This window comes from Thunnus maccoyii, chromosome 22, assembly GCF_910596095.1.
Source record: "Thunnus maccoyii chromosome 22, fThuMac1.1, whole genome shotgun sequence".
NCBI lineage: Eukaryota > Metazoa > Chordata > Actinopteri > Scombriformes > Scombridae > Thunnus > Thunnus maccoyii.
In genome coordinates this window covers 947,901-973,557 of record NC_056554.1, presented here as the reverse complement: position 1 = coordinate 973,557, position 25,657 = coordinate 947,901, and the positions used below count along the sequence as shown (strand labels likewise).

General features: G+C 38.5%; 1 protein-coding gene across 1 annotated transcript in view; it reads right to left on the bottom strand.

The window, feature by feature from the left end:
- Positions 1-24,490, bottom strand: part of acox3 (acyl-CoA oxidase 3, pristanoyl) — a 29,401-nt gene extending 4,911 nt beyond the window's left edge. Inside the window, exons 1-18 of the mRNA XM_042401550.1 lie at positions 24,373-24,490; positions 21,187-21,356; positions 18,749-18,846; positions 18,506-18,641; positions 17,258-17,332; positions 16,703-16,792; positions 16,151-16,294; positions 13,772-13,860; positions 12,552-12,648; positions 11,112-11,294; positions 10,858-10,980; positions 10,654-10,774; positions 10,442-10,564; positions 9,578-9,691; positions 6,086-6,201; positions 3,694-3,868; positions 3,547-3,614; positions 2,355-2,441 (exon numbers count right to left, since the gene is read on the bottom strand). Coding sequence (XP_042257484.1) covers positions 2,355-2,441; positions 3,547-3,614; positions 3,694-3,868; positions 6,086-6,201; positions 9,578-9,691; positions 10,442-10,564; positions 10,654-10,774; positions 10,858-10,980; positions 11,112-11,294; positions 12,552-12,648; positions 13,772-13,860; positions 16,151-16,294; positions 16,703-16,792; positions 17,258-17,332; positions 18,506-18,641; positions 18,749-18,846; positions 21,187-21,303 — 1,956 coding nt within the window. The 5' untranslated portion in view covers positions 21,304-21,356; positions 24,373-24,490. The remainder of the gene's footprint in view (positions 1-2,354; positions 2,442-3,546; positions 3,615-3,693; positions 3,869-6,085; positions 6,202-9,577; positions 9,692-10,441; positions 10,565-10,653; positions 10,775-10,857; positions 10,981-11,111; positions 11,295-12,551; positions 12,649-13,771; positions 13,861-16,150; positions 16,295-16,702; positions 16,793-17,257; positions 17,333-18,505; positions 18,642-18,748; positions 18,847-21,186; positions 21,357-24,372) is intronic.
- Between the last annotated feature and the right edge of the window lie 1,167 nt (positions 24,491-25,657).

The window sequence follows — 25,657 nt, the reverse complement described above, 5'->3', positions numbered from 1 at the left end:
CAATTTTACAACTGAGGCTCGGTGAGTCTGACCCATTTTTAAGACACTGCTTTTGGTTTTAATATGCCAGTAGTAACAAGCGATAGTTGGCTTAACTATCACTGGACTAATCACAGGAATGTTGATTTAAATAACTTGATCATGAGTCAGACTGTTTGCTTGCCACAGAAGGAAGCAAATCAAAGGGTTATGAACCCGGATTCAAAACATAACCCGTTACTATGTTCTCTGCTTATCAATAGCACCACTTGCAGCTCTGGAGGTCGAGACTCAAATTCCGAGGAAACTCAGAACGTTGATTTTAGCATGCTAAGCTTTATGCATCGTAAAGGCATGGGAATTATTCAAATGAATGTGTGTAGTATTGTATCCAAAATGGACTGTATTAAAGTCTGGGTGCAACAAACTGACCCTGACATTTTTGTGTCTTCTGAAACATGGTTTTATCATTCACCCTCTGCACCTGCAGGTGCAATAGATGTTTTATTTGATTTGAAATCCAGCTATGAAAATTCAGAACTTCTTACTTACTTATACTGGGTGATATGAACATTAATTGGTTAACTAACACTTTTGATCATCTAAATAATCTCTGAATTGAAGTCAATCTCACACAGCTTATTTCTTTCCCTACTTGGCCAGATCCAAAAAAATACAGGAAAGGCGACACTTCTAGATATTATTTTAACCAATAGACCACAACATTATAAATCTAGTGGTGTTTTTCCTCTCGACTTCAATGACCACTGGCAAACAGCATGTATCCGTGACACGAAATTACAAAGATCCAAACCAGGTATTACTGTCAAAAAGAATTTTAAACACTTTTCTGAGCAAGCATTTTTGTTTGATTTATGCTATAGTGATATTGGGTTTACCATGGCATTTCCTGATCAACACTTGGCCCTGGATTATTTTATAAAAATATTTAATTCCATTGCAGACAAGACGAATCAAAAACAGGAACAATCCTTTTGTTTGAAAATTGCTGAAATGTTACATGAAAAGAACTAAACCATCCTCTGATTGGTGATATTTCCATCAACAACGTGATAGGTGTCTCACTGTTATTCGAAATGCCAAATCATCATTTTATGTCTCTCTATGTGAAAGTAAAGGAAACCCAGCAAATTTTTGGAAAACGGTTAAAACATTATCACATAATCCTATTTCATCCTAACTCAATGAAATAGTTCAAGTTTCTACCACTATCTCAGTTGGAAAGAAAATATGTGATGCATTCAATGAACATTTTATTTCAACATGTTATTCATATGAAAAAGCTGTCCTACTGTCTCTGATCATGGTGCACCAAATTGCTGGGCAAACAAATTTAGGCACCGCCTTTTACAAATCATTAAGTGTTTAATGTTCTTTGTTCTATTGACTCATCCACTGGGGCTGAACAGTTAGTGCCAAGACTTTAATTATTAACAGTTCCATTACTAGTTGAATGCTTAACTTCTATCTTTAATCTGACTGTGGTAACAGAGAGCATCCCTGACCTTTGGAAGACAGCCTATGTCCTAGTACCTTTGCATAAAGGGGGTCACTCCAATGACCTAAATAATTATTGACCAATCTCTCAACTATTTAGCTTAAGTGTTGAAGAAAATGGTGAAAGATCAGGTGAGAACATTTTTATCTCAACACTATTTTAAAATCGTATCAATCAGGATTTAGACCTGGGCATAGTACTGTGATGGCAGCATCGAAAGTCTTGAATGATGTTGCTAATGCATTAGATAACAAGCAGGACTGTGTCAACTGATTTATCTACTGCTTTCTATAGTGTCTATCATCGCAAGCCCCCCCCCCAATGAATTGACAGAGAGCTTCTACACATCCACAGACCACAGTTTTGTATGAGTGTGTGTTACAATGTGTGCGCATTAGGTTCAGTACATGATGCTGTCAATAACTGAGGGTTGAATGGAATCTGCCACTAAAACAATAATAGATTTTTCCATGTTTAAATATTACCAAACTGATGAATCAGCTGAAATAAATATTTAAATTTTAATTTTAATAATACATTAAAAAAAACAACAAAATAAATAATTCAATTTGCCTTTTGATCACTTTATTATTCTTATCATTCTGTCCTGTCTTTAATTGATTGTGGTTGTTGTTGTTATTTAATTGCTGTTGTTTAATTGATTGTTTTTTCATTTACAAATATCTTTGCCTATAATATTCCATCTCACAATTAATTTGATTCCTACTTTGGTATTCACAGTTTGTATTCAGCACTCAAAATAACATCACAACATTTGTCATTATATTGCACATGTCCTGTAGTGTCATGGGACACTATTTTACTGAAGCATAGCTTTAGGTGTGTATGTCCTTACCTGTCCATCAGCGTAGCCTATAGGTGAGTTGAGGATGAAATCAGGGGGCGCAAAAACATCCACCAGTGCTACGGCATCATCTTTCAGCTGAAGAAGACAAACATATAGAACATTATTTTGACCTTTAATGGTAATGGAATCTATCTGAACCATAATGTTAACAACAATCAACACTATAAAATCTATATAGAGCAATTACAGTAAGGAATACAGAGTGTGCAGTGTTATGCTGTGTTATTTGCAATTTGCATTGCTAATACTTAAGTAGTATTGTCATTGCTTTGCGGGTCATATGTAAATCTAATTTTTTACAAAGTCAAGACAGGAGAAGTCAAAAATAAAGACTGGAGTTCAGTTACACATGAAATAAGTTGTAGCCCGTTTTCAGGTCAAGTCTGAGGACATATGTGTGACCCAGTCAAGGTTTACATTAGCCGGCATATGCTGGCTTTTTGCCGGTATCACATGCAGTTGTCCAGCAGATGAAAATATCAATGGCCAAAATGTCTAATGGGGAATATATCGACTTCCAAAGAAACAAATAAATAAAAAATAAATTTATTAATAGCATAGTAAATAGCCTAATATTGTGTGAACTATAAAATATGTTGCTAAGACAACAGGACAACTTAAATATAAACTTATATTATGCTAAAGTTTGGTTTTGTCTCCGCTGTTAAGACATTACATCCATAAGCATGAAAATATACTCAAAGAACCAAAAGTACTCGTTATGCAGAATGGCCCGTTTCCGAAACATACAGTATATATTACTTCATTGGACTGTAACTATGGATAGATTCATGTCTAAGCATTAAATGTTGCAGCTGGTAAAGGTGAGGATGATTGTAACTACTTTGAAAGGTATAGTGCTGGGTAGCTTCATCTATAATATTACATCATAATTTATTAGCTGATTGTATTTTTTAATCAATAATTTGAATGCGCAGAGTAACCAAAGCTGTCAGCTAAATGTAGTGGAGTGAAAAATTCAATATTAAATTCAATTATTAAGTATAAAGTAGCACAAAAAGGAATTAATCGAGCAAAGATCAAGTAGTTCAAAATTGCACTAAAGTACAGTAGTTTAGTAAATGTATTTAGTTACTTTCCACCACTGAGTGAAACAAATCAGAAATACATGCACATTAGACAAAGAGTGAGACAGTCAGGAGGAAAGGTGTTCTTGTACCTGGGAGCAGAGAGTGAGAATGGCCGTCTGGATCAACTCTGCTGGCTTCCTTCCACTCATGTAATTACCTGTACAGGAACCACGCCATGTTACAAGTATCGACGCTGGTTAGATTAAATGTATGTAAGCAGTATATAGAGTACATACCCTGGTACAGTATGGCCATGTGGCTGCTGAGGCTCCACAGCCCATACAGGGCACACAGCTTTCTTAGCACTGGTCTGAGACCTGCTGGTGTGTCCTGATCAGTAGTCAGCTCATGAAACCTCTGGAGGCAATTGTGTTCAATGTAGGCGATGGCCAGGGAACGACAGTGGTAAACCTGAACATACACACACACACACACACACACACACACACACACACACACACACACAAAACAGCTAAGTTTGCAGCTGCCAAGCAAACAATTGTGCTGGACAGAATCACACAGCAGCTTGATAAATCATGTCTGACTAGGTCTAAATGTAAACAACAGGTATGTTTTTTTCTAAAACCATGGTACAACCTTCTAACGCTGATATTCTCATCAAAGGTGAAAGGAATGACATAGTCACTGATTTTAAATATCTCAGCGTGGTACTGGATCCAAGTTCAAACTTTAAGAAACTGTCAAATGTCAAAAAAAAGGTTAAAACCATAAAGTACAACTTAGCAAATTTTAGACATATTAGAAACTGTCTTTCTCTGGACGCTGCAGTTGATCAGAATAATCTGATACATCACAACATCACTGCAGTTTCATACCGAAGTGGAGACAGATTACAGATTAAACTCAAGTGTATCACTCTCAAGTTTTAGGTTTTATTTGTTTTCTGATTCATCAACTAGTTAAAAAATCAGTTAATTGTCAGTCTGATAAACAAAAGAACCATCAAATTCCTTCATTTATTAGAAAGATTTAAACTGTTCCTTGCTGACAGACAGACTCTCCCTGACTTTAATTTTATCCATAATAACAGTTAAAAACATTTATATTTTACATCATTTATCATCATTTCCATTCAGTCACATGTGAGGCTGAAAATTCCTGAGCGTCGACGTTTGATATGAGTTTCAAAATTTCCATTTTTCCTGAAACATTTAGCCAAATACAGATTTCCCAATGTTCAGAAAACACCATGATCACATTCTGGGTTATAGTAGTTATCAAAGCTTCAGACTCAGCTACAACTAGGAGGCTGGTATGAATATTTTTTCCCACTTGGCTGTTTGAAAAGACACAACATTAACGCACCTTAAGCTAGGCTAACATATCCCAGACCTATCTTATCTGACAGCAAACAAGCATATATCCCAAAATGGGAATTACATCTTTTAGCACATCAAAATAATATGCCAACATAATATTGAATATCATGCAGCTGTGTCCTCTTGCATTTGACTAATCAAATGACATTGAAAAAACAACCACCACACTTGACACACACAAAATGAATGCGTAATTCTCTGGAGACTGGTAAAACTCCCACAATAAACATTACGTAGGTGTAAATTATATTAATGCTCGAAAACACAAGTCAGTTAAATTACTGAATCCAGTGACACACACATTTCCCAGAACTAGAACACACACCCGTCTGACACTGTAACCTCCAGCCTTCATTTGTGGCATAAATAATACAAACCAGATGACTGCAGGCAAGACTCTATGACGACAGCCAAGTGTTTGAAACTCTGCTGTCTTTGGATGACCACAGAGTATTTATTTCTGTTTCTAACTTCTATCTTGTTTGTGATAAGAGAAGATTAATGCTGCTATGGTTTTATCAGGATTTAGACAACACATTTCTTTAGGTGCCTTAACACAGCTAGGCATTTATCCTGATAAAGAGAAGAAGATACAGTGGTAGTCAGACACATGCAGTTCGATTCTCAATCGTAATTACATATGAACATGATAAATTGGGAAAACTGCATGTTTTGATTTGTCCAAATAATCTGATGTAGATTAAAATGCCCCATGATCTCGATGTTTTTTTGTCATTATCTGACATCTATGTGTCCAATGTCCTGTATTTGACCTCTTCCTGGGTCAGTGGGTCCATGCAAGGCAGGGCTCAGGTTGATCTCAATCATCCAGGTGTTACAAAGTCTGGAGACAGTTGAATCCAAACCACTCAAGTGGAGCTTTGATTGAAGTCTTTTTCGCCATTCTTCCAAAAAGCTTTTTCAGCTCTTCCTTTCAGATGAAGGGTAAATTTCATTGCTGTATTAAGCCTTGCTATTTGTATTATTGTTTAGTATGATTGACTACACTATCTACTCAGAATTGTTATTTTTCAGACATGACTCTGAGTGGCATCCCTCTTGAAAATTGTGTAACTACACCTTCAATCGAAACTCCACTGCAATGTTTTGAATTTAACTTTCTGATTGACCTTGACGGAATCAAACCTCAGTACTTCATCTTGTGCTAATGACAGGCTTACAGCTTGAATGGCAAGAGTCTTGTTTTTAGCTTGAGCAATGAGCATATCTGAGTTTATCCATTAAAAAGGTCCCAAAAGGCCACCGTGTATGTGAGTGTCTGCCTTACCTGGCTGTTGTTACGAGCCTCAAATTCATCCTTGCCCGAGGCCCTCTGCTGTTCCAGCCTCTTCTGACTCTCCTCCAGCAGAAAACACACCAGCCACTTGTAGGCTGCCAGCGGCACTGATATGATAAACAAGGTTTTGCATAATGGTGATTTAAAAATAGAGATTTTGTATATCAGCAAACCATAATTAAATGAAGCAAAGCCTGCAAGCTAGTTCAGACAGTCAACTCAAGTATGCCACTACACTCACATTTCATACTCAGAGTCTTCCTTCCCCTAGATGGGAAGTTATTACCGTCACTCCCCACTCCCTGTTGTGCTGAGCTTGGTGTTTCCTTGTGGGGAATGATGAGGTCAGCCTAAATACCAAATATCAACACTGTACATATTCTACATTCACATAATAATCCAATCCATATCTGCCTTTAAAGAGGAGGTGTAAAAAGAGTGCAATTCCACTGAAATCACCAGCAGGGCTGAGCTCCGACTATAGCCATAGCCAATAGCTGCAAACACATTCTGAGTGGCAGCGTCCAGTAGTATGTGGCTGACTGTATCTACCTGTGGGGGATTGGCACAGGCTAGGTGCTGAAACAAACCTAGCTGGATTCACAGCAAGTAGCTAAGTAAAAGTTTGACAGCAGTCAGCAGTTGGACAGCACTCATGTCATCATAATGATAAATGTATTTTAAGTTAATTATATGTAAAGCTCTGCAGTTAGCTAGACAGTAATGTGGCAGTATTGATTGTATTGCTGTAGTTGACTGATCTCACTGTCAGTTGAGAGTGATATGCTGGTGAATTGGTATCAACGTTAGTCATAATGTTGTGATGAGATGGCTGATGGAAGTTATGTTCATCATGGTCATTGAAGGTAACTCTGCCACAAGTCTCTATCATTGCAACTAATGTTGCAACAACTAGTTGCAGTCAATTATTATGATTCGTTACTACTGAAGCTGTGATAGATTGTGGCAGGTTGTGATTTCATTTTGACTATGGACATGGCTATAGCTAAATATGGGCATTGCTGTTGCTGTGATTATGAATATAGTTGTAGCTATGCTGTGGCTGTTTTGATTAGCAAAGCTGTGACACAGATTTTAAAGTGTAACCCTAACTAACCTAACACAAGGTCGCAGTCATCTGCCCCCTCCTAAAGAAGTCCACCCTGGACCCAGAAGTTCTTGCCAGCTACAGACCTATCTCCAACCTCCCTTTCCTGTCCAAGGTGTTGGAGAAGGTGGTTGCTTCTCAGTTTCAGGCCCACCTTAAACACAACAACCTATTTGAAAAATTTCAGAAAGGGTTTTGTTCAGCACATAACACTGAAACAGCTCTGCTCAGGGTTGTGAATGACCTGCTAATGCCAGCTAATGCAGGGTCCCCTTCTCTCTTGATTCTCTTTGAGCTGAATGCTGCATTTGACACTTTGGATCACACTATCCTCTTAGAGTGCCTCCACACCACCACTGGGCTGTCAGACTCTGCACTCAAGTGGTTTCAGTCCCACCTTTCCAGTTGGACTGAGAATAGCCCCTTTTTACACAGCTTGTTCAAGGCAGGAATGCTGCGCCTTTATTCCGCCTCCCTGTTCTGTGTAAAAGGTACAGACACACAGTGGGGGGGCAGAGTTGCTCTGCCAATAAGCCAGCTACAGAGGTAGTCACAGAGTTGGATTGACAGCTGTATCAAAGGGAAAGCCGGCACAGCGGGACAGGGAGCTGACAGGGAGCTGATGCTGTTGTGTTACAGCAAAGACAGCTTAATGACAGATCTTCTCTATGGTTATAATGCAGGATCTCTGTATAAACGATTCACATGTCTCACTGGGAGGATGCCGGTCTAGATCGCTCTCTGTCATCTGTGGTATTCCACAAGGATTGGATATGCTCCATCTTGGTCCTTGTTGGCACTCCACACCAGAGTCATCCCCCATACCTCATCTCACCTTTGATGGCCAGGATATCCCCCTTTTCTTCCTCAGTCTGATCTGACTTTTGATGACCATATAAGGCATCCATGCAAAACCTCTTTCTACCATCTCAAAAACATCTCTAAACTCCACCCCTTTCTAACCCTGTCAGATGCAGAGAAACTTGTCCATGCCTTTATCTCCTCAAGACTGGACTACTGCAATGCGCTCTTCACAGGGATCCCTGGCAGGAGAATCCAGAAGCACCAGTACATTAAGAACAGTGTTGCCAAGAACCAATGAGATTATGAGAGTGCAAACACAAATACATAACACCAATTCTGTTTTCATTGCACTGGCTCCCTGTCTCCTTAAAAGTCCTGCTACTCATATACAAATCCAACTATGGACATGTGCCTTCCTTCCTACACGAATTGATCACACCACAAACCTTCTTCCGCACCCTCAGATCTGCCAGCAGCTTGCTCCTCCGGGCCCCTGGTATTAAACTCTGCACCATGGGGGATTGAGTCTTCTGCTCTGATGCACCAAGCTTTTCAAACAGCCTCTCTAACCATCTGAGGGCAGCACAGACCCTAGTCTCTTTTAAAACAGGCTTAAAAACCTTTTTATTCAGGAAGGCTTTTTTATCTTAATTCTTGTTATTTTCTTTCTGTTATATGTTTTTAACACTGTAACACTTTGAGATTCACTGTAAATGAAAAGTGCAGTACAAATTAAATACATTATTATTATTATTATTATTATCATCATTATTATTATTACTACATGCCAGGTGAATTGAAATGGTTGAATTAGCTGAGCATTGCTGTTCTGAAACTAACGTTCTGAACTTCTGGACTGTGTTGGTAACACATCTGTCATATATGATAGAACTACCAGGTTCAAATCCTGGCAGGAGTGTCTTGCTTTGCAATGATGTCTTGGCCAATGTTACCAGCTTTACTACAGCCACAGTCATGGTCACAACCACAATAACCACAGCCATAGCTTCGACCATAGCCATAGCCACAACCAGGGCAATAGTTACAGCTACAACCTCAGCAACAGAAATGGCTATAACCACAGCAAAGGGCGTGTCTTTATATGGCTAAAAATTAATTTTTAAAAAGTAGAAAACAGAGAAAAAATGATCAACAAATACAATATATATTTTGTAATGGCTAACAGTGGATGGGTGTTGTGGGTTGTGTTCATTAAATCTGAGACTGAATTTGTGAACTGTGAATTCATTTTTCTTAGAAAATCTGGCCCTGTCTGTTTCTCCCAAATATTGTGAATACCTTTTGTAGAAATCACAACAAAGATGTCATCTGGTTGTATTTCCTTTACATCTCATATCTGACAAACACTTTGCCTCAACTGAATCTATCAATTGAGTAAATGTGAAAATACAACCATTACAATGACCACTGATCTGATTGTCAGGTCAGTTATTTGAGGGTCATGAGGTTGTTTCTGGGAATAATCAGTTCTGAATTCCAGGTTGGAAAGTTTGGAAACAACATACAGTATGGATAAAATCCATTCCTGACAAGCTAAAATACCAGAATACCTGCAGAGTCCATGCACTCTTCCATTGTTGTTGCTGTAAACTTGCTTCCCAGGATCTTGTGTAAATCGTCCAGGAAATCCACAGTGTGAAGAGGAGACTCAATCCGCACACCATCTAAAACCAGACAACACAGCAATTAAAGATTTAGGGATCAATCAGAGCTTCTGTGGTCAATGAAAAACCAGCTATACCTGCAGATTATTTTACTGTATAATGCTAACTGTTTGGTTAACTACAATGTCTTTACTTTGAAATGCAGCCCACACATGTCCTTGCAGGATGGCATTCCCAAAAAGGAACAATACGTCTGTTACCACACTTTAACCAACATACACCTAAATCTTTGTTTTATATATTTTTACAACAGACGTATTTGTACCAATGACTCCTGTCTCTTATGGTCTTGTACTCCAAGAGAGGAGAGTTAAATGAAATTAGATGGTGTGACACAGCTAAAGTGATGGCTTCCTTCATTTTGTGCTCTTTAGTTATCTTCTTTACCTAAAAAGGTCAGTGCTATCAGTGCTTTTCATCAACTCTGCGAAGTTCTGTGTCATATTTCACCAAAGTTGAACTTGACATGAAAGATGATCACAGATCGGCTAATAGTGATTCCACTTAAGTGATTTTTAACTGTTGTAAATGGTCCAAAAATTGCCTAAACATTGGCAGGCCCATCAGCACTAGCAATCAGAGAAAATCACTTCAATCCTCTATAAGCAATATGATTGACAATCAGTACAACCCTTTTGCAGAACTAAACTTTCCAGTTAGCCTTATGAAGGAATATGGAAACAACTGCAATTCCACCTCTCGCCACTAACATTAAAAGTTTGAATAATCCCTCTGTGGATGGGGACTGACCATGGTGCTTAGTGTGGAGCCAGCTGAGCAGATAGTTGCTTGTCTGTTGCAGCAACACATTGTTGTCTCCTTCATATGTGCAGTTTGGGTCATTGTCATTGCGGAGATCACCCAGCCGGTTCACTGAAAGAGAGAACACTAAAGGAGTTAGGGGTCTGAGAGTGTGTGTGTGTGTATGTGTTTGTGTGGATATCTGTATGTTTGAGACTCACTGGCCAGATATCCATGTCCACCGCAGGCCTCCCTGCACTCCTGGATCCCCCTCTGAGCCATCCATGAGCCCAGTGGCTTACTGGAGCAGCCAATGGCATGGATCTCCCTGCCAATCTCTGCCTGGAACACACACAACAGACATATAAGACTGGAGCTTATACAACACACACGCACACACAAACACACTCCTCATCTTTACTCACTTGTCTGTCACTCTTGTCCCTCATTATCTGTCCAATTTGGAACTCGACAAAGTTCATGAAGATGGATTTGGAGAAGTGTTCAAGAGCATACGCTGCTGCCAGGTAGGGGATCAGACGCCATTGCTGAAGGAACACACAGAAAGAAGTATGTAAATAACATAACTGAATAATAAGTGTTGTGATGAGGCTTTAGATGCATCCCATAAGTTTAAATGTAAGGCATTTGCTTTCAAATCCATTCCCTCCATTCTGACCTGTAACTGGTACTCTAAAACTGGAATCTCCTCCGTGTCTTTGGGTCCAAACTGTCTCCTGGTGGCGGAGAAGCGGATAGCCACAGTCAGAGCCAGCTTCAGGTTGGTCAGAGCCATCCTGGTGATGGATATCCTGCCACCTGACAGGGCACCCAGAGACGCCCCAAAACGCTTGTTAGGGTCCTGGATGAGGGGGGGGGAAACCAACAGACAACATGAGAATGAACAGAATAAAAGGAGAATACATACACTGCAAATCAAATGATTCACAACAGAACACAACCGTGACATTCATCATTTCCCCAAGTTTTTTACCAAATCCTACTAGATTTTTGTGTTGGACAATAAAGAAGGAAGCTGCAGAAGAACAGGAAGGCATTTTTTTCTGTTTTCTCACAATTCTCCTCTTAAAGAATGCAGAAACCCTCTCCTGGAAACTGCGTTTCTTAGGATTTCCATTTTGTCCAATAACAAAGTTTCCATGCCAAGGTGTTAATGATCTGATGTAGACTCTGTTTACTCAGCTTGTTGGGATGCTTTGTTCAAGACCAGGACTGTCGCTGCTATTTACACCTCTCATGGGGCACCAGAGGAATTTTCCAGGCCTGGTTGTCATTACCAGCCATCTTCTCACCACGTCCATGTGGATTTGCTCCCTGAGATCCCATTAAAATGCAGCACTACCAGTGAAAAGTAGCTGTAATGTGAAGACAGCATTTGATTGCTGAACTCAGAGCAGTTAAAGGCTACCTCAAACTTATGCCTTTGCTTATTCAGTGCCTGCATGTGGTTTAAAAAAAGGACTTTTTGCAACATTTATAATTGAATACAACTTGCTGAAAGGGGGAAGTTCCAGTGGGTTTTGATGTCAAAATAAACACTGTAGGGAATAATTCGATTTTTACATTGGAGGGTTCATTCACCAAAATTATAGTCGTTTTTAATTTTATGATAATTTTGGTTTTATGAGCCCAGGTTTCTATACCTACTTCATTAAAAATATTATCATAGCAAGAAAGAAGGCTGTTCTTTTGTTCAATCACAGTCTGCATCATTGATGGATTTTAAAACTTATTTTATTGTTGAAGCCTTAATTTTGACCATCATGAACAAGAGGGCCACTCTCATTGAATGACAGGACATTGAATACTCTCTCTCTCTGCATGTTTTATCTTTTCGTTAATTTCTGAAAAATAGAGAGGGGTCAGATGATCATATAAGCACTTTGTTTGAAGCTTACTGATTCCTTTCCAGTGTGGCTGTTAGAACAGGTCCATTTATTGTCAGTATGAACGGGAGGAATGATGACAACGACCAGTAACTCTTTCACCATACATACAGCATGCAAGCACTGCATTAACATACTGTAGACTTAATAAGGTCCATCTTAAAGCAGTGCCAATTTAACTGTTTGGTTACTGGTTGGAAATCTCTACTAACCTTGAATGGTGTAACATAGCGGCCGTCAGGAGTAACATCTCCAGTTTTATTCAGTAGATTCTCACGTGGGATCCTCACATTGTGGAACAAAGCAAACCTGTTTGGAAAGAAGAAAAGTAACGGCCAAGTCAGAAAAATGATGACAACATGTGTTTCACACAAAAACACAACAGAGTTGAATTTACAGTCAGGTGTTGTCTGGTTCATATTAGTACAAAGCTACTTAAAATACTGTGTGCTATTGAACCAAAGCATGAAAATGAAACAGGATAGCTTGCTCCATCTAGTGGCTTCACTGAGGCACTGGAGTTCATATGGATGGTGTATGGTGCAGGACAGTTAAAACCAAAGCCCTTTGAATCATCAACTATAACATTTATAATGCATCTATAATGCATCTATTTACAATATGCATAATTTACATGGAATTTAATCAGATTCTCAGATGTAGTATCAATTAATTCAGAATTAAAACATACAAAAAGTTCAAGCACAGGTTTTCAAGTGTGTCTTTGAACAACAGTCAGGTGTCCATATGAACAGTGAAAGAGGTTTTCCTCGCTGTAATCATTCCTCTTGTTCATACTGGATATTAAAAGATCCCCTTCAAATGTGCTTTCAATGTAAGTGATGGAGGCCAAAATCCACAGTGTGTCCACATGCAAAAATGCATTTAAAGGTTTATCTGAAGTTTATACAAGGCTTCAGCAGTCTGAGTTAGTGATATCAAGTGGATATCTGCCACATTTACAGTCTTTTTAGTATCAAATCCCTCTGTGTTTCCTCAGACAGTGTTTCCCTGCTGGGCTGCAGTTGAAGTATAGTAACAAAAAGAGGGACTTTGGCACTAAAAGACTGAATCGTGATTTGGCTCATTTGAATGCTGAAGCTTCATATTAGCTTCAGATAAACTTTTAAATACAATTTTACAAAGAAGAAGGACTGTTTTGTCCCCTATCACTTACATTGTAAGTGAATGAAGGGATCTTCTAATGGTCGGTGTGAACAGGAGGAATGATTATAGCAAGAAAAACATGTTTTAATGTTCATTTGGGCTCCTGTCTGTTGTTTTAAGACAGACTTAAAAAGCATATGTGCTCACAATTTGGTAAACATGTTTTCTCCACTTACAGAGCCTTGGGCATTCTCTGTCACTGTAAAAAGCTTCTTAACATCAGTGAAGGGGCAAAAATTATCTTTTTTCATCTGCTGTCACCCACCCATTATCCAGTCCATTCTGGCCCAGCTTCTTGCCCATGTCTCCAACCAGTACACCAGGCAGAGCCAGCAGGGTCTTGGGATCTCTCACCTGCAGCACAGTGGCTATAGATTACTGAAAGTGAGACATGGTGCTCTGTGTCATCTGTACATGATTTAACTAGAAATACCGCCTTGCAGTTGTATGCCTCCACCAACTTGTCAAGTTGCAGATTACATCCATGTCTATGCAGACTGTGATATTTGTAGTGAAGACGATGAAGGAATTTAATAAAAGGTACAGTGTGTGTTTTCCTTATATGTGTTTACATGCTTGGCCAATAAAGCTGATTCTGATAGAACACAAAGTTGTAACCATGAAAGTAGACAACGCTTCAGATATGGATGTTGAAGCTTCAAATTCTAAAACGTGGATGCTTCACACACATCTTCAACCCGGCAGCACAGAAGATCTGTACAATCACCACAGTTTCAAGGTGGGCACCCAAGATTAGTGTCACCAATTCAGTGTCCAACAAAATGTGAAATATGGTCACAATCTCCCCTTCTGTTCCTGAGTTATGGCGTTGAATAATGTCCAGAAAAGTCTTTTTGCAGAATATTATGATGTCACAGTAAATTTGACCTTTTGGATATAAAATGTCACTTCATCATTTTATCCCATTAGACATTTGTGTGAGTCTTTGTCATAATTAGCATATGAATTCTTCATCAGTTCATCCTTGAGTCCAAGTAGACATTTGTGCCAAATTTGAAGAAGGCATTCCTGAGATATCGCGTTCACGGGAATGGGATGGACGGTCGGACAACCTGAAAATATAATGCCTTCTGCCACGGCTGTCGCTGGGGGTGGCATAAAAAACAACATGCAGTGTTGGGTTCATCATGAGGGAACAACAATATCATCCAGTTTACTTTAACATTATCAAACTTTGCTCATGATGTTTTTCAGTCTGGCTCATGGTATTAAAACCATCCTTGGTAAAGTATTGGATAATCCGTTTGTCACTTTGACAGTGACTTACAGCTTTGCAGGTTTAGTGCTTTTTTCAGAAATTGCAATATGTTTATATTGTTGTGTAACCTAGTTTGCGAGAGTGTAAGTGCACTTAACCCTTCAGCTCTTCCACTTTACTCAAAAAAACTACTCTCAAATTTATGCAACAAAATGTTGGCAAATTCTCTCACTATGTCACATTTTAGGTGATAATAATGAATATGTTTTAAATGTTGGCCTTCAAAGCAACAGAAGAGCTAATAATTATAATCTTATTAACCTACCCTTGACCCACCTTTCCAGTGCTTTCTCTTAAGACACTTCAACTGCCTACACCAATCACATGTAACCTGACACTGATTTTTTTATGCTTTGACATTTCATCTACTTTCAGATCATCTGACATTTTAAGTGCTGTCAGTGCACACACCTGAACTCCAGTGTCAGTGACAACTCCTTTGTCTCCAGCACTTCTGCCTCAACTGAGATTTGAACTACTTTCACCACTCATGTCAACTGACATTTCAACTGGTTTTATCCCATACTTTTTTCACTTCATTGCAGTAATCAGCCTTCAACTGACATCAATTGCTTTCATAACTTACAGTTTGACTAAGTAGCTTTAAAGGCTTACGCTTCAGAGCATCAACTGACACTTCAGTTTCTTTAGTGTTCCAATTTCACCTGTAACTCAACTCATATTTAAATGTATGTTGTTAAGATTGTTTCAAAATCCCAAGAGAGCAGCATGTTAAGACACTGAAGGGTCTTTACCACTTTAAATGTTTCCACTAGGGCTGCAACTAACAATTATTTTCATTATTGATTAATTCTTTCTCGATTAATCAACTAGTCATTTAGTCTGTAAAATGTCAGAACTGTCTATCTCCATTTCCCAAAGCCCAAGATGCAACCTAAAATGTCTTGTTTTGTCCCAATAGTTCAACAGATATTCGGTTTACTGTCATAGAGGACTAAAGAAACCAGAAAATATTCACATTTAAGAAGAATATTTGGGCATTTTCCCTTCAAAAAATGACTCAAAACGATGAATCACGTATGAAAAAAGTTGGCGATTAATTTACCGTCACTCAACTTATCAATTCATCAACTAATCATTGCAACTCTGTTTCTCAACTGTAGAATCTTAGCTGCAAGCACACAAATGTTCCTCATGAATTCTTAATTTTTGGGTTTCTTTGTTTTACTAGCATAAAACGTGTTCTAGTATAAAATGAAATGATTTTTTCATTGTCACAATGCACTCCAGAAATGTCTGAGCAACGTTCCAACTACAGAAGTTGGGTAATTGCTGTCAGATAATCAGCATCTGATAATATAATCAGCTGTACCTTAAATCATGGGTCAGAGGTCAGATACCTACCGGAACGAGGAAGGAGTGGAGACCATGGCACACCTGGTCAGGCGTGTAGAGCTGAGCGAACACCAGAGCATGGGTCGCAGTCTTACCCAGGTTCCCCACCCAGAACTTGGCAGCCTCAAAGTCTGGAGAGTTAATCACAAACTCCTACAGAGAAGATGGTTACTGTTTGACTGAAACCTGAGCTTCTGAGGATTTCAGAAATGCTGAGTCATACAAATACATACATACACATACACTCACCAAGCACTACATTAGGAACACCTGTGCAATCTAATGTAACCCAATACAACAGCTCTGCCATAAATTCTACTTTCACAAAGCTTATACATTTTCAATTTTGTTGACATTGTCAGAAAGGTGTTAATTCTACTTTCTGTTTATTATTGAGGTCATAGTGGGTGGTGGTGGTGAACTGGAGTGCATTATATTGAAAAGTGTTCCTAATATTTTGCCCCTCCATTAACATACATAAGAGTGACATTATTAAGTTAACAGTAAAATGATAGATATGTTGATATGTGATTTGAGTATAGGGTTAGAGTTAGTGCTGACCTGGGTAGAGGGATCATACGTGGCTTTGGTCCTCATGGCTCTGGTGTTGCTGCCATGGCTCAGCTCAGTCAGTGCAAAGCATCCAAATATCTACAAACAGATTGATGCATTAACAAATTCACAGTGATGTCCTGAAAACTGGAGGTTGTAGCATTCTTAATAACTGCAGCCTGCAGTTACAGGCAGGTTACAGTTCTGTGTTGATTAGTGAAAAATTCATAGAGCAGTATCTTCTGCTGTGGAGACACTTTACAGTGATGTTAATGTTCTTGATGACCCAGGTGAAAAGCAAAGGCTACATTCAGAAAGCTGCAGTTCTAAAGAAGACCCTTGAGAGCAGAACACTTTTTTGCATTTGCACAATTGTTATACGACTACCTGTGTATATCTATAATTTGCAATTTTGGAAAAAAAAATAACATGAATTTGAGGATACACTACCTTCCCTGTATAAATAGAAAAGCTCATTGTAGAGTTCCCCACTCTGTATTGTCCTCTTAGACAGCCATGAATAAAGCACTGATATACTGTGTCACTTGTGACTGTGTGACTTACCGTCATGTCTTCAGTGTTTTCAACATATTTGCTGTGTCTCCCTGACCCTGTGTTGGCAATATTCGCTCCAAACATCTGAAACAGAAGTTGATTTATATTTTATGATTCCCTCCAGACATGTATGAAGGCATATAAAAATACTCTGCTTGGAACAATAATGTGTGTCTGATGTGGTTTGTCCACAGCTAAAGCATAATTACCACTTTAAAATCCTTTAAAAAATTATTCTTAAAATTCCAGAATTTATAAATATGTAAGTATATTTCATTTCAGAAGTTTAACAGCTGAACACAAGATGTCTCCAACTTCACTGTAAAGTCCATTCTTAGTGTATGTGCACTGGCGCAAGTTTCTGCGTACGTGCCTCAAGTTTCCACATCACACTTGTGTAAGTTGAATACTGGACCACAATTGGCTTCCAAACTAGCAGATGAATGTGAAAACAAACTCTGCACATACATCATTCTGCACAGAGTAGCTCAAACATCCAGCTGTAGGAACAAGAAGAAAACATCCACAGTGATGCTAACAGCCACATGAGAGACAACTTTATTATTCTTAGATCTAAGAGTCTACCGCCATTTTTCCTATGTTCATTATGTTAGTTTTGTGTGTTGTTAGCATTTCTTAATCATCACTAAAATACAGCTGAGGCTGATAGGAATGTCATTAGGTTTGCAGGTATTTGGACATAACCCAAGGTATTGGACAAGTTGAAGTTAAGACCTGATGATGGCACTAGATGAAAAGTCAGAGCATCAACAAAGTTATTATATTGTCTGAGAACCATGAATGTCTGTACAAAATTTCAGTGCAATCTATCAGTAGTCTATCAAGAGTTATTGAGATATTTCAGTCTAGACCAAAGTGGTGGACCAACCAATACTGCCATCCTTATAGAACTAAACTGCTAGCATGGGTAATTATCAGTAAACCAAGTAGATATACTGCATGTCATTGCTGGAGAGGTGCAAGCACTCTCAGTGTTGAGCAATTTCTGAGCTTTCAGCTCCATTGGGAAGTAAAATCAGATCAGATCACAGCATCACACAGATTCCAGCCACTGCAGGAGTGAAGTAAGTAAATAAGTAATTAAGACATGAAAGTAAAGTAGAAAGAGGTTAAGTAATGTAAAGTTTCTTTGTCCCACCACACACTTCAGCAGTGAACACAAAATATTCTTCAACTCTCTCAATCTGTCCAGTTTTATTTTGCACACTTCCCACCACAACCACCATCCACACTCACCCCTTTGTTGAGGAAGAACTTGGATGAAACGGCGAAGTCGTACATGCCCAGCAAGTCATTGAGGACCACAGTCCTCCATGGGTCGCCCATCGCCTCTTCTTTTGTCATGAAGTCATAGCGGAACAGCTGCTTCACCCTGTGGATTTCCATCCAAAGCTTTATTTTCTCTATGTACGGTAAATACATAAGTATAGGTACATAGAGTACATATGGTAAATATAACAGAGGCTTTTGGGTTGATACCTGAGGAAGCTGAGTTCTCTCATTTTCTCAACAGGAACGTCTTCACCAGGTATGCGGGCAAACAGAGGATCATTCTCCAGCGTCTTGAACACATGTTGCTGCAGCACAGACGAGGAGAAAATGTACAGGATATGTAGATGACATAGTTTTTTGATGCTGTTAAAAGTAAATATGTAAATGTCCTCACTTACACTGAAAATTACAGATGTGGACACTGTAAACAGGTTAAAATGTCTCAAAGTATGAATTATTTGTATGTGAAATACTGAATGTGAGTTGTTTAAAATTGAAGCAAAGTTTCAGTTGAAAAGGATATGAATTGTCAGCTGTATTGTAAGAATTGAAAGCAGTTGAGGCCAAGTCTAAGTTGAAGTCTAAGAGCTGAAAGCAGTAGAAATCAGTTGAGGTATAATTGCTGAAAGCCATGAGATCATTTTCTCAACTGCTGTGTTCAAGCTCAAGAATGAATCCTGAACCTCAGCTTTTAAGCCAACATGTATGAGAAGTCTTTAAAGTGCTCACAAATAAAGGAAATTTTGACATAACTAGGCAAACTCAATCTGATGATGATCATTTGATATGATCAAAAGCTCAAAACAGCTACTACACTCTGGTGAGATTGTTTTCTAAACAGCAGTCGAGAACTTTGACTCAATCCCACACACACCGTCCTGCTGCCAGAAATACTCACTAGAGCACCAAATGTGGATTCATCCGCTGTTGAAAATAGTCCCCAACAAATGCACTATTTCCTCCTGTTTGTGTAACATTACACATTACAACATCAACTACAGTGACCAGCTGTTTTAGGAAATTACTGAACCTCTTTAAAAATAAAACTATATATTCATGAGACAAACAGCACCTGTTAAACCAAAAAGACTGCGTTTCCCAGAAAAAGTTACTTATAGTTGCTTTAACTTAGGAAATCACTCCTATCTCTGCTGATATTTAGGAGAGCAGCTGTTAGGACTTGCCAGGAGATGGTGTTCTGACATAGACATGCATGCACATTCGATGGGAGGAGAGGTATTTTGCAAACACTTAATTACAGTGAATATTTTTTGTGATGGACCTTGTGTGTGATGAAATCGCTCCATCAACAAGGAGAACACATACTGTCTCTGCAGAGGCCAACTTCCTCACAACCATGTGCTTTTTGGAAACAGGGAAATGCAGGTTTGAAACTGTGATGATTTGGGTCTGTTACAACCATCAATGTATAATATACAGTTTGATATGGTTCTTTGCTCCTCTGATAATGCACAGATTAATTCATCACCCCTCAGCATCCAGTTATGCAAGTTTCCCTGCAGTTGTTGGAATATAGATGGCACACACATAACAATAACTGCTCCATGCAAGGATGCTTATGTTAATCGAAAACACTATCACAGCATCAACACTCAAGTGGTAAATGGTAAATGGACTGTACTTGTATAGCGCCTTTCTAGTCTTCCGACCACTCAAAGTGCTTTTACACTACAAATCACATTCACCCATTCACACACATTCATACACTGAATGGGTACAGAGGCTACCATGTAAGGTCCCAACCTGCCCATCAGAGGAAACTAACCATTCACACATATTCATACACTCATGGCACAGCCATCAGGAGCAATTTGGGGTTAAGACACATCGGCACGTGGACTGGAGGAGCCGGGAATTGAACCGCCAATCTTCCGATTAGTGGACGACCCGCTCTACCTCCTGAGTCACAGCCGCCCTTTGATCCAAAGTGTGTATTCATTGATAATGGATTAGAACTACATGATCCTTGATGTTTTGGCCAAATGGCTTGGATCCACACAATGTACCGATTACTACACAAACAGAATTGGTAAATACCCTATTACTAAGAGATTTAAGATGCGCATAAAAAGTGACACTATTTTCTACAATTTGATCGTTCCATGCCTAATACTAGACATACTAGATATACTAGAATATTAGAACTCATTACGATAATTTCTACTTTGCAGCACAGGGTGTGTTAAAACAGCAATGTCACACTCTCTCCCAGGAGTCCTCCTTCTCCTTGCTAAAAAGTCTGTGTAGGATGCTTCACAAATTACTCAGGTTCTACTCAAAGGTAAAAGTATTTTTAGTCTTTGGTTAACTGTAAGCACGATTACTAGGAGTCATTTTGAGATGCTTGATAAAAACGGCCCCAGGTCAGTGGACTTTCCTCCCCAATCTGTAGTTGTTTCCAAAATGTCATGACATAAAATATACTAATAAGTATTATGCAATCATTTTGACAGTGGTCTCATTGGCTGGAAAGCAAAAGTCAAGCCAGGTGTCAAGCCATAGTCTATAGACAAGTGTGCCAACTGTCACATTGATTTAAAGAGTAAATTATTTATTTACTGTATGTAATTTACATTTTGGATTTTTTATAGGCTACTCCAGATTCGGAAAGAATCTGATGTTACCTTGAATGCCAGTGTTTCCTCTCCATCTATAAAGCAGAGCATCTCCTTCCAGTTGAAAGAAGCTTTTTGCCTGTAGATATCCAGCGGGCCGCTGGGGAGGTCAGCCACATGCTCCATCTTCCTTGTGTTCAGGGGTTCACAATGCAGCAGCGTAAGGCACTTTGTTCTTTCTGAGAAGAAACAAGGGAGAAAATTAGCAGAGAGGTAGGCTTATATGAGGAGTAGATATTATCTTTTCATTTACAACGGCATGTGGTGTGCAGGTAAACAATCATTTCAGTTCACTGGCATGAAGAGCTGCTTTTCAAAGTTGACAAAAACTCTCCACAACTAACAGCTTAAAAATTAAGAACTGGTTGTTGACTTATTAGGGCTGAGTATCAAACTTTGATACCTTTTTAGGTTTGACTGTGTTTGTGGCATATCTTCAGGTAATAACAAATGATGAATGCTTGGTCAGATACTTTGGCTTGTTTATTTCATAAACACTACAAATTATGGACTAGCAGCAAAATGGTTTATGAATGCAACAGTTCTACTGTTTGACTAGATGGTCTCACACGCAAATTCAGTCCCTCATATGGTAAAGCTTTTTTTTTATATGATAGAATGAACTGAAACATGTAGTAAGATATCATGTTAGAAATTGTTTACCTAGGCAGTGGGGTCAATTAACATAAAATAAATCACCAACAGGTTGCAGCTTCTCCGGTGGGACAATTTTCTGCTTTTCTCACTTTTATATCATTGTTTATTAAATATCATTGTATTTTGGAATGTTGGTTGGACAAAGAATACTATTTGAAGATGACACCTTGGTTTCTGGGAACTTGTGATGGGTAGTTTTCACTGTTTTCTGACATTCTGTAGTCTAAATGATTAATCAACTATGGAAATATTGTTAGCTGCAGCTCTACTGAGCAGTCACTTCTGTACTTTCAACTTTAAGCCTTAAGACTGCTACAACTACACTTAAAGGGGCACTCCAGCCATTTAGTATTCCATCTCCATTAAATAGGGGGATTTGCACAAGATAGATTCAGAAAGAATGGTCAAAATCAAAGCAACACAGAAAGAGATATCTTAACTCTTAATCCTTTGTCAGAGTGAAGCTTCAAAAAATGCTGGATCCTACATTTCCCATAATGCAATTCAACAGCAACTTTCATTACACCCTCCCTGCCTGAGAAACGCCCACATCTTTCAATACACACGTACCGATATATGCCCCTAGTTTGTAACAAAGGTTTTCTGCCACATACTATGTCTGAAGTGTCACTCAAGATAACCCTAATGACATCACTGTGATATCATCAGGGTTATTTTCTCAGACTTGCTACAGAGCCTGAGAAGATGTTGTGCAATTGGTTTTGCAGGCTGAGTATGACAGTAGACTGAGCTTCATGTGTAAAATAAGTGGCCCTATCACTACTGTTACTATAACGAAGTTATTACTATAATATTACTGTCACTGATAGATTTGGAATCCTTATACTGGTTTTATTTTGACTATTGCCAAAGCTTGGTTACCAACCAGGCAAAGGAGGCAACTGCCACATGGCCCCAGACCCCCAGGGACCCCAAAAGCCCCATGTTCACGGTGTAGCAATTGGTTTTTGTACATTTGGGTGATTGTGATTTTGTTTGGGAACACAGAATTATGCACTACTAAAGCACAATATCATCTGACATGATAAAGGCCTTGAGGCAGGTCCTGCTTTATTAGGCTATGTCATCTTATGGTCCTGTTTCAAAATCTAGTTTTAATTCCTTAATTATTTTAGGTAATACTGTACACTATATACTGTGGTGTTTATTCATATCTTAATTTGTGTTTAATCACATTGCTACATATGTCATAGGTCATGTAATGTTACAACATAAGAAGAGGGGGTCAGCAGCTCATTTTTTGCCACAAGCAGGTTAATCTGGCCATTCCTAAATTGTTTATACTAATAGGAGAAGATGGGGGAAGAAAACTAAGACATTACATCATGTTTTTTATTGAAAGGACATAAAATCAACATATTATAATGTTACTAGCTTATTTGCTTTTAGCAAAACCTAAGCTGACTACAATTAACATACAGATAAAAATGATTGGTGAAGAATATTACTACAATCTACAATAATTAAGTCATAGACTTGTCTTTAAAACGTAGAAATGTTGACAAAATTGAAAAACAAGGCCTAGCCTACTTGTTATTTTGCTTTGTCTAAATCCTTTAAAGCTAAACCTCGTTAAAATTGGCAAATTTAAATTAACTTGGCCTTTAAAAGAATATTATTTTACTCAATGTAAGAGAGAAATCAATAAAAGCAAATGTTCTTGATGATATAGTCTGCATTATGTTAATTACAGTCTATAGATACCTAATATCAAAATTACTCTGGGGGGTATCTTACTCCAGGAGTGGAGAAACAGGTTTTTTGTATTTGCAATAAGAACTACATTTAATATTCTACCAATACATTACCCTACCAGTTGTGTTGGTTTATGCATAATGATATCATACACACTGAAAGCACATTCAAAAACCTTGTGTCTTTTCAGTAAATGGACAATGTTCTTAAGGCATCTTACCCCATCTTCCCCTACTAGCTACTCTAGTAGGGTCTGGGTCTGTTCACCCAAAATACAATGTACATACATGTTATCACTCATACCTAGTGGTATCTGGTGATGCCGATAATTTCAGTTTTATATGTCCAGGTTTTAGATATCTAACCTTAAACTTCTGCAACTGCCCCAGCTATAGTATATAAGGTAAATGGAAGTTGAATAATCAGTAAGCCAGAGTTTATAAAAGTCCTCAGCAGCAGAGTCAATACTGTAGATTTACCTATCCAAATTGACACAAGCGCACACCTTATTCAGAGTAACCTTTGTAGTTCAGCTGCTATCAACACAGAGCAGAGTTCAAGGCTGCATCTGTAAATCCAACCACACTGAAGTCTATTAGACTGGAATATGTCCACATGAAGTGACTGTCTCACTGTGTTGTTTACAAGCAAAGAGGAGAAGTTGTGGTACTAACACAACAGTGGCTCCTCAGTGAGCTGCATTCTGTCCTATGACCTACTACACAAGCTGTTAAATTGAATGCAGTCAAATATCTAGGAGGACAGAAGAACCGACATCTTTGTAAACATTTGACATTGCGTGATAGTGTAGACGTGTCTTACCTTACAGCTCTCTCTCAAACTGTCTTTTTACTGTCGCTTTCCTTCTTCTCTTCTCTCACTTGTTATCAGTGACCTGTGTACAGCTGGATTTACTCCAGACAGGAGTACTTCCAACAGCGTTTTGTTCCGCTGCAGCAAAACAATACCACTTCCTGTTTGTAGACTTCAGGATAAAAGCCCCATCTCAGCCCAAGTTAACTGAACGATAAACTTCACTGGCTCTTTGCCTTCATAGTTACAAATGTTTCACTTTATAGTGTTTTATTAACTAAATTAATAAAACGTATTGTCATCTGGTGGGTTAAAAACTAATTAATGCAAAAAATGTTAAAAACTACTAAAAATACATTTTATTTTATTCTGAAGGTCTACGGTGCATACCGGAAGTCACACTTCGCCAGCAGCATGGTTATTACTATCTACTAACTATCTCATTTCCGGTCCAGTTTCTTTAGATTCAGCGTCATCTCAAATACTATGTTAAAGCTTTGCAAAAAAAAATTAAGACTTTATTGTCCCGCAATAGTTCAGGTGATATGTGAAAATTATGTTCACTTTTTCATAAAAGCATGAAATTTGGCACAATTGTACAGTTTTGCACCATATCACCTGAACCAAACATGATAACACAGAAAAGGTGATGTCTTCCCCCATGTTTTGATGGTCAAGGATTACAATACCATATACAACATCATTAACTGTTCAGGTGAATAGTTAACCCCTTAACATCCACCCTTTTTATAAAATTTTCGCACACCCAAATGGAAAAGCTTGTAACATACAAACTGTAAGGCCATGATGCATGTATTAGGCTTCATTTGACAAGTGACATCTTCTAGTTTCTGGAAATGTGTTTGTTTAGTATGTGGCTAACACAAACAAAACTACATCAGTTCAAATAAGGCTCAAAAAAGTGTTCTTGGTCCTTGTCCATAATGAGTCATATTCAAATAACAATAATTAGGACATGCTTTGTGCCAGAACTATGCAGAACACCATATACCTCCTACATCTTTTCAACCTGTATAAAATTCCAGACCTCTAGGCCTAACCTTATGGGAGCTCGGGAGTTTTTAGTTTGTGGTGTCACTGGTGTCCCCGAACCTCTCCAATCATCTCCAATTGGCCAAATTGTGCCAATTGCTTTTACTCATAGCTGTGTGATGCTATTGCTTACACTGGCTGGTCGCCAGTGACCTGGTAGATATTAAAAGGTTAATGGTGAATTCAGTAACGTTGTGAGAATGATTATGATGAAATCGCAGTATCTGAGAAGATGCAGAAT